The sequence below is a fragment of the Pituophis catenifer genome, unplaced genomic scaffold (assembly GCF_029215685.1).
Source record: "Pituophis catenifer annectens isolate HBS135680 unplaced genomic scaffold, rPitCat1.0.hap2 SCAF_2, whole genome shotgun sequence".
Taxonomy (NCBI): domain Eukaryota; kingdom Metazoa; phylum Chordata; class Lepidosauria; order Squamata; family Colubridae; genus Pituophis; species Pituophis catenifer.
Window position 1 is genome coordinate 46,089,749 of NW_027256882.1, and position 18,409 is coordinate 46,108,157.

The following is an 18,409-nucleotide window of genomic DNA, read 5'->3' on the forward strand; positions in this document are numbered from 1 at the left end:
GCAAGTTGTGCTGGTTGTTAAGTGAGTCACCATGACTGATTTTACGATCTTTTTATGGCAGATGTAATATGAATCACCATTGTGGTTGAGTGACTCAATTATCTGCACTTTTGGAAGTAAACCAGTTTCTGGAAATAAATGTCATAATTGTGGTCATGTGAATGCAAACACCCGTAAACGTGGGCCCCAAATGCAATCATGTGACCACGGGGTGGGGGAAGGCTTGGTTGTTGAAATTTTGAATCTGGGTTGTAAGTAGCCCCATTGTAGCTCTAAATGGTTGCTAAGCGACTGGCCTTAAATCAAGGGGTTACTAGTACTCTTAGCTTTGACTTTTCCTACTCAAATGCAGGACTCTGCATTTGTTTTTGTTGAAATTCATTGTCCTGTATTCTTCCTATTGTTTTATTTTGTCAAAATCCTCTTGAATCTTGACATTATCCTCTAAGGTATTTGCTATTTATTTTTTTAAAAAAGGAATGTTGTTTTAACAAATAGCAGGAATAAAAAAGAAAAGACAATTGATGGAGGAACTTCTTTTTGAACATTGTATTTTTAAAGTACAAAGATGCAATATATTTCTTTAAATGACTGGGGATAAAAAAAATGACTAGGTGAAAAAAAAATTATGCAAGCATTCACAGATTAAATCCAGGATGTATCTTTGATTTGGTGTAATTCAGTTCACATGTAGGAATCTTTCATATTGTAAATAATAGGAACAAACTAAACGTGTACGAAAGTCAGAAAAGCTTTCTACGCACTCTGATAAAAATAGCAGAAATGGAAAAAAAAAGAGACAAAATATTAAATGGTCTTTTCAAGTGTTGCTCCGTTTGCCTTTGGAGCAGGGAGAATAGCGTTTACCAAGGCTCTTAAGTGCTGCAGAGTTTGTGTTCTTTGTGGCGCTCCGTATCTCTTCACATATCTATGCCAACTCGTAATATTTCCCAGTCTCAGGATCGAAGTAGCAGTTTAGGCACGGGTCATACAACAGAGTCAGAACTTCATCTTCTTCCCTCCCTTCACCTTCACCTAAAGGGAAAGGCAAAACAACAGATGATTTACAAAAGATTTGCTTTATCTGCAAAAAGAAAGAAAGAAAGAAAGAAAGAAAGAAAGAAAGAAAGAAAGAAAGAGAAAGAGAAAGAGAAAGGAAGGAAGGAAGGAAGGAAGGAAGGAAGGAAGGAAGGAAGGAAGGAAGGAAGGAAGGAAAGAGGAACCCAAGTAGAATGTTTTAAAGTGAGACACTATGCTGTCTCACTTTAAAACATTCTACTTGTTAAGGACTACCTGTACTCTATACCATAGGTCTATTGAATACAGCAGGTTTTCTCTTAGAAGCGTCAGAGCAAATGCTCTGGGAAATTTAACAAGCAACCAGAAAATTGAAATATTAGAAGAGATTTCCTGAGTACAAGAAATGTCAGCCAGTGGAATTATTATTCACGAAATAGTATGTTTTGCTTCATTGGAAGAGTTTAAACAAAGATTAGATAGCCATCTGAGGTGAACTGGGCCGAGAGAGAGAATGACTGGCTCAAAGTCATCCAGCTGGTTTCTGTGCCTAAGGCGGGACTAGTACTCATGGTCCCCTTATTTCTATCTTGGGCTTTAGCCCACTAGGCCAAACTGTTCTCAAGGGTGGTGCCATTTGGTAAAAAGAGCACTGGCTTTTTGTCATGCCATTACTCACAGTTATACTTTCTTTACTTAAAAAGATAACTTCAAAAATAAATCCCTTAAAAAAACCTAAGATAAACCAATGCTGCCAGGTATTTTTCATATCAGAGAGTTCCAACTGTGCTGCAGTTCCTGCTTTAATTTATTTGGATTGGATTTTAAACCCCAATTAATCTTGAAAGCTTGAGAGGGTTTCCAGAGCTGAAAAGTCCAGTCAAGTAATGAAAATTTCTAAGCATAAGCAGGTGGTAAAGGCTAATGTAAGCATCTTTCTGATACCTCATAAATTGGAAAGTCATGCCTCTTCCAAACGTACAAGGAAGAACAGCAACATTATAAGTGGAATTGTCCAAAAACCAAACCACACAATTTCTATTGGCTTTGGATCATTATCAACAGTCAAAGGGAAGCAACTGACAGGTGGCTTGGGGATTATGTTCTACAACATGTGTAGAACTCCAGCACTGAGGCTGCTTTGCTATGTAAACTGTATATGCATATTGGAGCACCACCATATTTGTATATATTGACTATGTGCCATTAAGCAGTGGTGGGATTCAAATAATTTAACAATCGGTTCATCCAGGGTCAGGTTGGCTGTCGTGGAAGGTGGGGCCCATCCCCGTCCTCCAGCTCCACCACACATGCAGGCCGAGCCTCCCACAACTGACCCTGGGCAAACTGGTTATTAAATTACACCCCCCCTGGCTCCACTGCAATGGAGAAATGGGAAACGGAGCGGCCGGCAAAAGGGAAGGAGGAGGAGCAGGGAAAAGAAAGTGGGAAAACGACTTTCTCCTTCCCTCGCGCCGGCCACTCCGTTCCCTGTTTCTCCATTGCAGCACAGTGCCCAGGATCCACTTTGATAGCAGGTGGTGATGGTAATTTAATAACTGGTTTGTCCGAACTGATGCGAACCGACTGAATTCCACCACTGCCATTAAGTCATTTTCAATTCCCACATAGTTGTTCTCCATGATGATGTATCCCTAGCCTGTTCTTTGCCACTGGAACTGAGTCTGTCTATTTTGCTGCTGATTGTCCTCTTCTTTCCTTTCCTTCCATCTTTCTATCATGGCTGACTCACCACGTACCCCTGCTCGCAACCAAACAACAGAAACAGGGAGGGGGGGGGGAGGGAAAGTATTGGAATGCAAGGGAGGCTTGGGAGGAAGGGAGCCGATGCAGCCTGGGACAAAACCCCAAGGCCAAACACTGGGAACACTCCGAGCTGCTCAGAATGTTCCCAAAACAAAATGAATACAATTAATTGGTGGACAATGAATTGTGGGGAGGTCCAGGGGAAAAAGGGGATTTTACCTATGCTCGTTTTTGCGCAAAAACTTTAGAACTGGCATTGTTACTTCTGTGCCCATGTGGAATTATCAGGAAAGTTACACTCTTGGTAAAATAATAGAAATAGAAATAGAATAACAGAGTTGGAAGGGACCTTGGTGGTCTTCTAGTCCAACCCCCTGCTTAGGCAGGAAACCCTACATCACTTCAGACAAATGGTTATCCAACATCTTCTTAAAAACTTCCAGTGTTGGAGCATTCACAACTTCTGCAGGCAAGTTGTTCCACTGATTAATTGTTCTAACTGTCAAGAAATTTCTCCTTAGTTCTAAGTTGCTTCTCTCCTTGATTAGTTTCTACCCATTGCTTCTTGTTCTACCCTCAGGTGCTTTGAAGAATCGTTTGACTCCCTCTTCTTTGTGGCAACCCCTGAGATATTGGAACACTTCTATCATGTCTTCCCTAGTCCCTTCTTTTCATTAAACTAGACATACCCAGTTCCTGCAACCGTTCTTCATATATTTTAGCCTCCCAGTTCCCTAATCATCTTTGTTGCTCTTCTCTGCACTCTTTCTAGAGTCTCAACATCTTTTTTTTATTGTGGCGACCAAAACTGAATGCAGTATTCCAAGTGTGGCCTTACCAAGGCATTATAAAGTGGTATTAACACTTCACGTGATCTTGATTCTATCCCTCTGTTTATGCAGCCGAGAAGTGTGTTGGCTTTTTTGGCAGCTGCTGCACACTGCTGGCTCATATCTAAATGATTGTCCACTAGGACTCCAAGATACCTCTCACAGTTACTACTATTGAGCAAGGTACCACATATATGGTACCTGTGCATTTTGTTTTTCTTCCCTAAATGTAGAACCTTGCTTTTTTCACTGTTGAATTTCATTTTGTTAGATAGTGCCCAATGTTCAAGTCTGTCAAGATCCTTCTGTATCTTGAGCCTATCTTCTGGACTGTTGGCTATTCCTGCCAGCTTGGTGTCATCTGCAAATTTGATGAGTTCCCCATCTATCCCCTCATGCAAGTCATTGATGAAGATGTTGAAGAGCACTGGGCCTAAAACAGAGCCCTGGGGTACTCCACTGCATACTTGCCTCCATGTAGATGCAGTTCCATTGAGGACTACACGTTGAGTGCAGTTGGTCAGCCACTTACGAATCCATCTGGCGGTGATGCTGTCTAACCCACATTTTTCTACTTTATCTAGTAGTAGATTATGGTCTACTTTATCAAATGCTTTACTGAAGTCTAAGTAAATTATAGCGATAGCATTCCTCTGGTCCACTAATTTTGTCACTTTGTCAAAGAATACAATAAGATTAGTCTGGCATGATCTGCTTTTGACAAACCCATGTTGGCTTTTGGTTATTATTTTTTTTTGCTTCTAGGTGTTTGGTGATTCGTTGCTTGATTATCTTCCCAGGATGTATGTTTGTAATATCCCAGGAGTTTCTTTTGTTGCATTTACCAACGGGATGGTTGACACTTCCCCAGCATTAGAGCCTTTTCCAAAGAGCTGGATCTTTGTATAATGTGCCCAAAATAGGATACTTAGAGCCTGGCCATTTGTGCCTCAGATGAGAAGACTGGATTGAGTTGTTCAATCATCCATTGGTTTGTTTTCTTGGCTGCCCACAGCACTTTCAGGAGTCTTGTCCAATGACAAAGTTCAAGGGAATCAATAATGTCCTTAATCAGCTTCTTTAAAAATCCAACTTTCATTTCCATAGAGGAGACCAGGGCATTTTACAGTCCTTGGAACACATTTGGTTTATGGGCAGTCCCAGGTCTGCCTGCTAGGCTGGCAACAGTGGGGGGGGGAGGGTGTTGGCAGTGTCAGGGGTGGGGCAGCAGTCTTGGGAGGTCAGTGCCGCGTCGACAGAGGTGGCAAGGCATGTTGGGTGGAGGGTGTGCAACAGCAGCGTTGGGAGCAGGATGGCAGCTGCATTGGGGGCGGGGCAGCAGCAGTGGCACTCCACAACAGTCCCCATTTCTCATCTGGCCCCGTAATTGCTCACCCCTGCCATAGAGTGTCACAGGCTTGCATGATTCTGATCTTGTAGGTAGAGGTACATCATGGCATAAGAGCACCAGCATGCCTAATCCTAGGACATCCCTGTCCTAATGTTTCCTATTTGTATCTATTTTATGTATTCAATTCATGCTAATACTTATATATATTACCTAATATGCTCTTGACAAATAAAATAAAATGGGTAAAATGAGGACCCAGATTGTTGGGGACAATATGTTGACTCTGTAAACCGCTTAGAGAGGGCTGTAAAAGCACTGTGAAGTGGTATCTAAGTCTAAGTGCAATTGCTATTTATATATAGTCCCGTTTCTTTACTGTTCTCTTCACTGTAATATATACTGTGTCCCAACACATGCATGTGCAGTTATAAAAATATTAAAATGAGAGCAGTAACGTGGCAATGTTAGCCACTGGATGAACAGAAAGTGGATAAAAACAAGGGAAGAAAAAGAGCCTTAGTAGAGAAGATGACAAGCCTTCGTCCTTGGACCAGATCTATCCATTCCATTATTCAGTTCCCATCTGCAGCCAACCAGATGTTTCCAAAAATTCACAAGGTGACAACCCTCTTGCATTCTTTTATCCCCATTAGTGGGGTGTTCATTAGTATATTGATGTTGCAGGTGATGATTTCATTAAGCTATCATGGTTAAAGACGGTTGATAGACCTATCTATACTTTTCAAAGAGATTAGTTTTTTAATAAGTTGTGCTGCTTTGCTATTAAATTACTCAATACCCTTTCTGCACTCTGCATTCAACAGCATATTGTCTAGCAAGGGCTCCCTGCTGAATTCTAATCTCCAACACTGATCCAAGAATCAAAAGAGTAAATAAATGTGAGGTATGTATGTATGTATGTATGTATGTGTGTGCATGTGTATGTGTGTGTGTGTATACACACACAGTATATGCTGGGTGATAATGTTCTCATCACTCGGCTTTAACATCTATTCTACACTGCATCATCAAGGCACGTAGAGAAACTTGACTAGGAAATTCTTCACTCACTTTGTGTCTAGCGGCTCTCAGCGTTTTCTAATGGAACAAATTTGTTAAAGCGATGGCAAAGAGTTATGGGCTTACTTGACAAGAATCTTTTTATAAGAGCTAAAAAATAATGTGAGTGATACCAAGCCACGATTCAGTTGCACGTGAACAGTTTTCTACATTTCATCCTTTCCTTTCGGCGAATACAGAGTAACAATATTGTATACTTAAACAATGGGTTTACAATGTTTGAAATTAGTTGGGAGCCTAAAAGCTATGGGTGATGTTAGATGAAGAATGCAGATGATGCATAGATTACACATTCCATTGTTTCTTTCCTCTGGAAAAACCTTTCCTTTCTTTTCCTTTAAGGAACAATGCTTTGTTTCATAACATATCTTTCATACAATCTCCATATTTTAAAAAGGAGATTGAAACAATTTCAGTGGCTGAACTGCCAAAAGACACTCCACTATATATCCTTGGGACATGAAGACTCACGATGGAACTACTTAAAGCCTACAGCTTGGGCCTATATGACTTTGGGAGCCTGCTAGAACACTTTCTTCTCTATGATTAACCCATTAACACGGCTTTGCTTCTTAAAGAGAAATTGTCTTATTATGGGAGTGTTGTTAGGGAACTTTGCACTTTAAAACGCTATATAAGAAAGGCAAGTGATCTGATATTCTCCAGATGCTGTGAACATCAGTCCCCGTCTGCCCCTGTCATACGGCCAATGGCAAGAGATTATTAGAACTGTAATTCCAGCCATCTGGAGATGCTCAATTTGCCAGCTGTGATACATTAACAGCCACCTTCTTTTCTCATTTTTTTTCCTTTTTTTTGGGGGGGGGGGCGTTTATTTTATTCATTGATCAGAGAGAAATGGAGCATTTGTCAAAATTATGTATCAATCTGAAAGCCCAAACGGATGTGATTGTTCTGGGGTTTGCATGCAAACTCTAATTCCTAAATAAATATCTTACTTATTTTTTTACATTGGATGACTTTGTAACACAAATTATATGTAACTATATTGCTTTGATAACCGGATGATGCTATTGGCCAAATTGTCATCATCGTGCTCTTCCTCCTCTTCGTCAGTAGGTGACAACACATAAACCTGACTTTTCTGGGACAGCACAACCCCTCCTCTCACACTCCCCTATTGCATATTACTGAATTAAGTATGGGAGCTGATCCAAGGCTATTTTCCACCCTATGTTTATCAATGTCTGAGAAATCTATCACCTAGCATGGATCCACCAAGCCACCATTGTGTTACACTGTATAATAAAGGCAACTGTCAGACTACCATTAGTTTTGCTTGGAGGGCTAATTGAAAGGGTGCAAAGGATTTACAGAATCAAGTCATCGTCCCTGGGTGTTAAGAAACACTGAATCAGAAAATGGTACCAAACTATCTGACGATGCCATTTGATACAGAGAGTTCTAATTCAACAGGAAAGGATTGAGGGAACTGCAGCTTTAGGAATAAAACAGAATTATCTTACAAAGCCAGGCTGCATTTGGCTACTGCATTACAGGAGCAAATGGCAGGATAAGGAAATCGCTACTTATTCCATTGATGCAAGCCCAGAAGTATTAAAGTGGACTTCGCTTCAGGAATAAACCTGACTACATGGATTTGGGATTCTATTTGAGAAAGACAGCTCCTTGGTATGAAATAAAACTAAAGAAACATGACACACATTTGAAAAGGGGATTGGTTTTTAAAAAGAACGTTATTCATTCCTTCTCCCACGACTGCATTCCTTCAAGGCCTAAAAAAAAAACCCATTTCGGAAGAAACAAATACTTCACAAACAGCCAAGAAACTATAAAAGGAAGGGGAAAAAACCCTAGGTCTTTTGTATATTCACAATGAGTTACTTTTCAAATAAAAGATACCACAGAATTCTTTTACTAGCAGTAAATGAAACTGGTTGTTTTAGGATTTCATTAGAGTAGCATATAAAAATCGACAGGGATATTCTGTCCAGTAGTAAATAATTATGGGTTTTTATGGCTGATTTTGTTATTTTCAAACTTGTCTTTCTGTGATTTAGGAAGTACTGCATTTTCAGGTAACAACTGTTGTTCGAAGCACTGATTCTCCTATGGCTATAAAGATAAAGGTAAAGGTTCCCCTCGCACATATGTGCTAGTTGTTCCTGACTCTAGGGGGCGGTGCTCATCTCTGTTTCAAAGATGAAGAGCCAGCGCTGTCCGAAGATGTCTCTGTGGTCATGTGGCCGGCATGACTAAATGCCAAAGGCGCACGGAATGTGTTTAACCTTCCCACCAAAGGTGGTCCCTATTTTTTACTTGCATTTTTTATGTGCTTTCGAACTGCTAGGTTGGCAGAAGCTGGGACAATTAATGGGAGCTCACCTCCGTTACACGGCACTAGGAATTCGAACTACTGAACTGCCGAACTTTCGATTGACAAGCTTAGCCACCGAGTCCCTATGGCTATAATCCCCAATAATTCCTGGAAAGCATTATTGGTCCACGTAAAAATACAATCTTCTTGTTAGGAGACTCAGGATTGGTTTGTACTAAAAGATCATAGCGTTTCGTATAAAAATCTGCTCTTTGCTCCCTGCCCCTCATATACAAGTAGTCCTCGAGTTACAACCATTTGTTTAGTGACCGTTCTAAGTTACAATGCCACTTTTCAGACTTATGACTGGTTTTCACATGTATGACCATTGTAGCACCTCCACAGTCACATGATCAAAATTCGGGCGCTTGACAACTGGCATGTATTTATGGCAGTTGCAGTGTCATAAATCATATCATGTGATCACTATTTGTAACCTTCCCAGCACGCAAAGTCAAGGGGGGGTGGGGAGAAATCCAGATCTGCTTAACAACCGCATGTTTCACTTAACAACTGCAGTGATTTGCTTAACGACAATGGTAAACATGTAATAAAATGAGGCATAATTGACTTAACAACTGTCTTGCTTAGTACCAGAAATTTTGGGCTCAATTGCAGTAGTAAGTTGCTATATTTCTGCTGCATTATTCAGGGTGGAAGAAAGTCAATCGACTGTCAGAAATTCTTGCTGATTTATTTCTTGTATGCCTTTTAAGATTTCTGAGAACTACAGCAGAGCTTCAGAAGAAATGGAATTTTCATTAGATTGATATTAAAGGTTTTCTCAGTCTGTCATCCGAAATAATTATTTACTATATGTTTGAATAAAAAATTACAATGATAATTAAAGTGGCATGTTTAGCATCTTTAACATTATGTAGTCAGACCTCTGAAAGTAATGCCTGATCTTGACAGTTATTCTGCTGTCATAACATATTGTAAATTTACATCTTTCTGAAAAAAACCTCCCTGTTTTACATAGCATAATCTGTGTTAAGGAATCCATTACTAAATTGCCTTCACTCCTACAATAACTATAAAGTACAGTCAAATCTTGATTTTATGGAGTCCTCTTCAGCAAACATCTGATTTAATGGAAAAAACTGACTTCAGACTTTGCCCCACCTGCACCAAATATGGAAGTCTGTTTTATAGGAAACTAATGTGGACAACTCACATAAATACTAAAACATGAATGTTTTCATAAATAATATATTAATTGCATGTAAATTACATTAATTTTGTGAATTATATAAATTGGGTTTAATGGACAATTAGATTTAATGGACAGCTCTTCCTCTACATATATGCTGCTTGCAAATACACAGTAAGTTCTCATAGGGAACCGTGAAAATGATAGGAATCCTTGGTGGGTTGTAGGGTGGAAAAGGTGAGGAAGGAGAACAGAAGTGGAATTCTTAGGCAAATGCCAACATTTTAAGATTTCATTCATGGCAGAATTGCTTCATTAACCCCTTTTCTAAGAAACAGCTCTCTTTCTCATTAGATATAATATGCAAGAACAGAATAATGTGGTATTGGTGGGTTCCTGTGTAGGAATGCTAAAAGAAGGATTATCTGAGGTATTTGGGAATGCACAATTTACATACTAATAGAAGACAAGATATGTAACTCAGGAAGGAACTGTGGAGTCCTTCGTGTTCGCTGAGCTTAGGTTTTTTTTCCCTGTAGATGTTTCATTACCCAACTAGGTAACCTCATCAGTGCTATAAGGAATGGGATTTCCTTAATTTCATAATACATGGACAAGTTTAATCATAGTTTCAACTGGGAAACCTGAGCATCCTAGATCAAGCTGAATCCAAAAATGCCTGGAATTCCTGGAAGCCTGGCACTTAGGCAAATCAGACAACAGGCACATAGAGATAAAGAACATTTATGTAACATTCAAAAGAGACAACAGAAAAGTTAGAAAGGAAAAAGGCTAGAACCTCTCTGGCCAGTAATCAACACTCAGACAAGCAGAGATTTATACCTGAATTAACACCAGACAATTGAGCAATAAACAACAGCCCTATTAAGGAACTATCAAAAATAAAACATCACAGCCACCAACACCGACAGTATTATTAATTATTATTAATTAAATTTGTATACCGCCCTACTCCCGAAGGACTCAGGGCGGTGAACAGCCATAAAATAAAACATGTAGATACAAAATTTAAAATAGAGATGAAACCGATTAAATAAATTTGGCTGAACCAAAGGAATATAAACTCCTATATATAAATAGAGAGCAAAGTCCTCTCCCTTTTAGCACTGAAGATGTTACCTAGCTGCGTAATGAAATGTCTGCACAAAAATAGCCAAGCTCAGAGAGCACCAAGGACTCCACAATTTGTATACTACCTAGCAAGTGGAGGAGTTAATGTCATGTTGTTGCAGTTTCTAGTATCCTTTTGATCTCTCTTCAATTCAGTGGCAATTTTTCCACTCATTCTTACCTTGGGCACTTATGTTTGCTGAAGCTTTGGTATATTCTGCCACCTGTTGGCTAGGAGGAATGATAGGAGGGCTGAAGACTTGTAGCCAATCCCTGAAAAACACAATTTAAGCCATCATATTTCTGAGGAAAACACAGATAAGTTTATGAATTATTCTATATAAGTTGGCACAACGTAACAGGTCCTTCTCTCCTTCTTCTCCCCTATGACTTCTGCTTCTTCATGTAACTCGTTCCAACTTCATAGGCCTAAAAACATGATGTACTACCAATATATACATACATACATACATACATACATACATACATACATACATACACACACACACACACACACACACACACACACACACACACACACACACATATATATATATATATATAAACACCACTTTTTGTAGCTTTCTCATCATGACCAGGCAAGGGTGGCCTGCTGTAAATCTGCTTTATATTTGGCAGACTAGCAATTTATAATCCTGTATTGTGAAATACATCATAATCAATAAATTATATTAGGTGCACTACATTATCTGTTGCAATATATGGAAGGATGGGCAGGTTTTTATGGTGAGATGCATAAATACACATTTATGAGACTTATGAGTACTCCATAAAAATGTTCTTAGAAGGGCATATTTGAAAACATCTGTAAACAAGTAAGACCTTTATGCATATGTGTACACATGAATTCAAATTAACGCCAAGAGTGATATATAAAAAGTCAAAAGTCTACACAACAGATCAGTTCATAAAATACAACACATATGGAAGGAATTACAATACGATGCCAAAGCATACGGCACTATAAAGTGTTTTTCTATCATTTGTTTCTAACTCATTATGAAAAGGATGAAAGAAGAATGATAGAAACTAAGGTACAATGATAGACACGGAGTAAAAATGTGACAGTAAGGGTTCAGGTCTCAAAGGAGGAAACCCAACTGAGGTCCCAAACCTTTGATATTTCCGGAAGAATATTATCCGAAGTTGTGATAAAAAAAAAATCATTTATCAAGAAAACCATCAAGCTGGAGCAGATTCAAATGATTGTTTTATTACTCCAAAGCTAGCAAGTTCATCACGTCATTAGTCTCTTGCACCCGGAAGTGCCAAGAACAAGAATCACATAATCGTTATGTAGTAAGGCTGAACATTTGTATACACTAGAAGAGTGCAAAGAAAGAAGGAATTGTTTTACAACCAATAAAGAAAAAACATAATCATGACTATGAGGTATCTTTATCTTGTAAGCATTTACTCCTAGATATTAGAAGAGGAGAGCTGTGTTAGCTGATGTCTTTTTAATAAACATTCATTTGTTGGAATGGGTACAACCAGACTCTTCTGACACCACTGAGGATGCAACATAGCAGCTTTGATGTGTAAGTGCAAACTCTAATGGTTATTCTAAAAACCTGACCCTATATTTACAGCAGAAAGAGATAAGAAGCTATGGCAGTCCTGCCTCCTCTAAAGGTGTCTGATGATCGATTGGAACACACACAAACACAAAAACCTGTAAAAGCACAGGGAGAAGTGGCTTGATAACGCTCAACCTCTTAAGAAACCACCTAAGCAACCTTGAGAGCTTGCAAGCATTTTTTACAATGAAACCGAAGTCATTCTCCTCTCCCTGTAAAACAAGAAAAACAATTGCCAGTTCACTACATGATGGTGACATTGGAAGGAATTAGGAGTCTCTACTAATGGATCGATCCATCAATAAAAGTGCATTATAACATCTTCTCAGCACTTTGGGGCAGTGTCTGACCTGATCCATCTAGAAAGACAACTTGAAGAAAGTAGCTGTTTGAAAAAACAGTGAACTTTCCTGTAGAAAAAAAAAATATAATACTGACATTGGATCTGTAGAGCGTACAGTATTGTTTAGAGGTGATTCATCAAATAATGAGGCCAGGTGCTTTCAGAACTGAATCTTGGCTCATTAATGAAGAATCAGATTCTTAATCATAAAAATATATACAGGCCTGTTTTGCCAACCTTGGAAAGAGGAGAAGCATCAAGTGATGCATCAAGGAAGCATCAAGTAAAAAATACCTGGCACATATTACCACATGTATAAAGGCAAGGAAATTTTGGATACAAATTCATATGTGCTTAGAAAAAATGACCAGACAACATATAGAGTTTAAGCCAGAATTATTTTTAATGGCATTATATCAGATGGTTATGATAAAGGGGCAATATACCTAATATTACTGGAGATAGGTCAACATAATTTTCTGAAAGGGTATTTTTTTGTTCAGTGGCAACATCTGTCTTGAGCAACATAGCAGATATTGTAGAAGGAGAGCCATGCTAGCCCATGGTGGCCCAAAAGTTATGCCTTTTAATAAAAGTTGCTAGTTGGAAAAGGTGTTACCAGACTCATTCTGTTTTTTTTTTTAACATAAACAGAACTACATCTGGATATTGGACGGGCAGCATCAGAATCAAATTTACATAAGAAAAAGAAGAAGGAAAAGTCCAATTTATATGCCATCCATCTCACCATCCAAAGTGACTTCCATTCATGGCCAATAGGGTGGCTGCAAACTGTTTTGAAATAGACATTGAAGCTGGGCTGTCGGAAACCAAAACAAGAGATATTCTGTTTTTTCTTATAATAAAATCAAAGTGCACACCTTTATCACATAATTTCTCATATTCCCTTCTTTAAAACAAAATCCAAAATCCAAAAAAATAGCTTCTGAGGCTGCATTCTTTGATGTGTGTCCAATGTGAGCACTTTAATCTTTTTTCTCCATCATTTCCCATATTCAGACTGGGTGCCTTTAAGCTTTTACGGTCCCATGAGTGGAATAAGAAGAGTAAAGCATCTGAGACAGGCAATATAGAGGATGAAAACAAAACATATGGAAGGTTTAATGAATTCTCATCCAATCCTTCCCCACACACTTAAGTATTCAAAGGAAGATGATAACTTGGATTTTAGGTTACCCTCCAATCTCCAATAATGTTAGCAGAATTTGGCTTAAACTTCTTGTCATCACCGCAGGAATAAAGTAATCCAGCATCATTTTCATGACTGCACAGAGAAAATTACAGAACACCATGGATAATGGTTCCTCTAGGAAATAGAGGAAGTGTTTTGCTCCAGTAAATAACACAATTTGTTAGGGAATCCTATAATTAAGAAGGGAATTTGGGTTGGCTAATCCATGATTCTTCATTCTGCCTACTTATTACCTTATTCAACCCGATCTACTTTTTGAAACCTGCACGCAAAAGGTTTTGAATAAATGTTTTGAAAAAATATTAAAACCACATTCATGCGGCACTTCAGAGATTGACAGAGTTATGTTGCTAAAGTCAGCACTGAATTGATGGTACAGAATGGGCCAGTCAATGTATTGTGGAATAGGGGAATTTAACTTCAATGAGACACAAGTAGAAATATATTTATTTTGAAATGTTTGTTGACAGAGTAGAGCACGTAACATTTCTACAAAGAATAAGAACCTAAAGAAAAATGCCAGTTGCTACTACTCTAATGTTAATATTCATAAGCTGGTGACATAGATAGGTGAACTTAGCTGATCTCAAAAACTAAAAGGAGTTAGACCTACTTAGTGCCTGGCTAGAAAGCCAGCAGGGCATTCTAGGACTTCAGATTAGATTGAATAGTTGAAAAATGTCCTGGAAGAAAGCAGCAGCAAATTTTCAAGTGGTCACTAAGAGAACATGGACGTATTTATGTAATACGTCCATGTTTTACACCCAACAGCCCTTTGAGGTAGACCACACTAGGAAACCAACGTCATGGAAGCTAATACGACTTCTGGCACTCTTGGTGCTCTCTGAGGTTCTTTCTTTGCCTGTGAATGTTTCATTAACCTACTTAAAAACACCATCATGCAAGTAGTATGGGGCTTGCTGCCTGTTTATATGTTACTATTTTAATTATAAGGTTATATTAACAGCATCTTGCAAGTCTGAATGTACTTCCCCCTGCCTCCCTTTCTTTTTGAGAAGCCTAGAAAGGGTATTGACACTATCTTGGACTCATTTATCTGACTATTTGTCTTAGTAGCAGCTTTTCCTACTGTTCCTCACAGTCATTCCTTCTACCCATTACATCATCAGAGTCAAAAGCATCTCAAAGGAGACTTGGTTTCCCCCCAAGTGAAGGCAATGCTTGACTTACGGCCGCAGTTGGGACCAGAATTTCAGTTACTAAGTGATGCTGTCATTAAGCGAGTCATCATGTGACCGGTTTCTGATTTTACTACCATTTTTACCATCGTTAAGTGAATCACATGGTTGTTACATGAATCATGCAGTTGTTAAGTAAAACTGGCTTCCTCAATTTGCTCTGCCTGTTGGAAGCCAGTCGAGAAGACTGCAGAATTGCAATCACATGGCCACAAGTTGCTGCAACTGTTGTAAACACGAACCAGTTGCCAAGCCTCCAAATTGCAATCATATGACTGTGTTGATGATGTGATAGTTGTAACTTTGAGGACAGATGATAAATCACTTTTCTTGAAACCACTGAAACTTTGAACTATCATTAAATGAACAATCGTAAGTTGAAGACTGCTAAGTCAATCACTCCACTGAGTAGAAATGAGGATGACTGCAGAATATTATCCACACTCTCTAAACTTATATTTTGCTCCTCATCTTCCATCACATTCTGCCAAAACTCAAGAAGAATACCAATAGCACCTAGACTTGTATACCACTGCACAGTGCTTTACAGCCCTCTCTAAGTGGTTAACAGAGTCAGCATATTGTCCCCAACAATCTGGATCCTCATTTTACCCACCTTGGAAGGATGGAAGGCTGAGTCAACCTTGAGCCTGGTGAGAATCGAACTGCTGAACTGCTGGCAGTCAGCACAATTAGTCTGCAATACTGCATTCTAACCACTGTGCCGCCCTGGCTCTTAAAATAAAATTAGAAAAACAAAAGAACACAGCAAATCAGAGGTACAAAGGGAGGTCAGTCACAAGCAACACTTCTACTTAGGATTCCCTTCCCACCAGAGAAAGGGACAGATGGAGCACTATGGGCATGAGGGAAGCCAATCTACTTAGGAGAAAGAAGTCCAAAACCAAACCCAGAAAAAAGCTAGGTAACATTGATAGAAGAGAGTCTTTGTAGTTCAAGGTTGAACTCTGGGGTCCTTGCTGCTCTCTGAGCTTTATTGTTTTCTCGCAGATATTTATTACCTTACTAGGTAACATCTACCTCTAGCTGGGTAATGAAATACCCTCAAGAAAACAATCAAACTTAGAGAACACCCAGGACTCCAAAGCTATGTAAGCTACTTCTATACGATTGCCAAGAAAATGTGAGCACATCCATACCATCATAGGGACTCAAGTTCAACTTGAAAGAATGATTACACTTTTACAATATGATTACTGTTCTCATTGTCCCATCTGTTACCTGTTGGTTGTGACAGAAGTCAGCACCCGAAAGACAGCAGCTACCATAGGCACTCCCCATAGGACAAAGATTTACAGAAGCTGTACTTGAGAAAAGCTCATGGAGATCAATAAGACTTACGGATAAGACCTCTGCTTAAAGCCCAGCCATGCAGAGTTACATCTATGGTTGACTGACAGTAAGATGGTCCAGTAGGTAGTATCAAAATAAAGCGCATAAGTTGTTTGTCCTTTGAAAAATGGGCTGCTTGGGCTGCTTTTAGAAAAGCCGTGCTGATTCAAGATAAGATTTGCTCTCCATGAACAATCTTGGCATGCCCTGAGAAATGTTGAGGCAGATAAAACTTTCTCTGGCTTGTTTTTCTACGTTGGCGCTTCTGCTGCTGATTGACGGGATGTTCAAACTTCCACACAGACAATCTGGGGTGAATCAAGGGACAAACACCTGCTCTTTGTCAGCCAAGATAGAGGAAGGGGAAAACAACTTTAATTTTCTGCTTCGCTACATAATGCCGCTGATGTGGAAATGCCTCTGTGTGGAGTTCATTGTGGAATTTGGAAAAAAAAATGTTTATGAAAAATCCAATAAGTTCCGTAAGAGCAAAAATAAATGCAAATCCTTCCCCCCTATTATTGACAATCAGCTATGAGAATTAAGAATGCATGCGCACAGTGATACCGAAGAAAACATTTCCATCAAGTATTCCCTGCAGTGATGTCAGTCAACCTCTAGGTCAGCGTTTCTGAACCTTGACAGCTTTAAGGTGGGTGGATGCTGGCTAGGGAATCCTGGGAATTGAAGTCCATCCACCTTAAAGTCACCAAGGTTGAGAAACATTGACCTAGAGGTATCGTTAATGAAAAGGGTACCACAGGGAGGATCAGTGCTATATAACTAGCCGTTATATAAATACAATGACATCCCAGTGAAGCTTTCCCAGAATCTCTATGTAGCAGTCCAGGTTACACACTCCATAATTCAAATGATGGAAGAGCCTGAGTTAGAGAAAGTACCATCAAGTCCCTTCTTGGGATGGGCCAACCAGATGATCTAGTGAACGACCCTACAATCAAGGCAGGAAGTCACCCCTCTTCCTGTTTTTTGCTTCCCCCCAGCAAGTTTCAATGAGATGCCATCTCATCATCCTCCACTGAGTGGATGTGATTCTACTGAGCTGGTGCTGCAGAAAAACCTTGGTTACGTAGGGAAAACCTGGCTAGAGGAAACACACACACACACACACACACACACACACACACACACACACACATACCAGTTGCATTGTCCTGGGGTTAAGTGGTCACCATTTATGACAAGCAAAGTCAATAGGGTAGCCAGATTCATTTAACAACCGTGTTACTAACTTAACAACTGCAGTGATTCACTTAACAACTATGGCAAGATAGGCCGTAAAATGGTGCTAAATTGATTTAAGAAATGTCTCATTTAGCAACCAGAAATTTTGGGGTCAATTATAGTCGTAAGTCGAGGACTAACCTGGACTGATTTGAAGGCGCACATACCCTTTTAAGCAACCTTAATCAGAGAAAGTGTTTTTCCTGTTGTGATGAAAAGTTACGTATTTATTTATTAAATTTATATGCCACCCGTCTCACTATCGAAGTGACTCTGGGTGGCTTCTTGCGGGAGGAAAACATCTTCAGGGAATAGTCATGCATCCCTGTCCCCAAAGGAAATGGGTCTGGGTTTTTTCCCCCCTTGGATAACCGATAGATTATAAATTCTCTTTCAATTTATTAACCTTTCTTTTTCTCTAAAATTGTTATCTTGATGAGAATGAAAGTAGCTCCAGAGGATAAGGTAGATCTGCAGAGTTAGGAATGAGGGATGTTATATAGATAGTAGTATAAATAGTAGTCATTATTTACTAAAACACTGATCACATGAGGTTAATATTCATAATGAAAACAGTAATGTCATTTTCTACATTAAATACAACTGTTCAGACATGATAAAGGACTATAAAGCAGATCAATTGCATGTATATTCTAAATATTGTTTATTAACATTGATTAAATAGGCACCCTGTATTAATAAAAAGAGGAGACCTAGCTGGTAAAAACAAGTAATTTTAAAGCAAATTTAACTATTTGATATTTGCT

The 18,409-nt window shown here is 39.1% G+C and overlaps 1 protein-coding gene across 1 annotated transcript in view; it reads right to left on the bottom strand.

Moving 5' to 3' along the window:
- Positions 1-901: 901 nt before the first annotated feature.
- The window catches only part of CFAP20DC (CFAP20 domain containing), a 158,822-nt gene continuing 141,314 nt past the window's right edge, over positions 902-18,409 (bottom strand). The window contains exons 14-15 of the mRNA XM_070933524.1: positions 10,870-10,961; positions 902-1,035 (exon numbers count right to left, since the gene is read on the bottom strand). Coding sequence (XP_070789625.1) covers positions 929-1,035; positions 10,870-10,961 — 199 coding nt within the window. The 3' untranslated portion in view covers positions 902-928. The remainder of the gene's footprint in view (positions 1,036-10,869; positions 10,962-18,409) is intronic.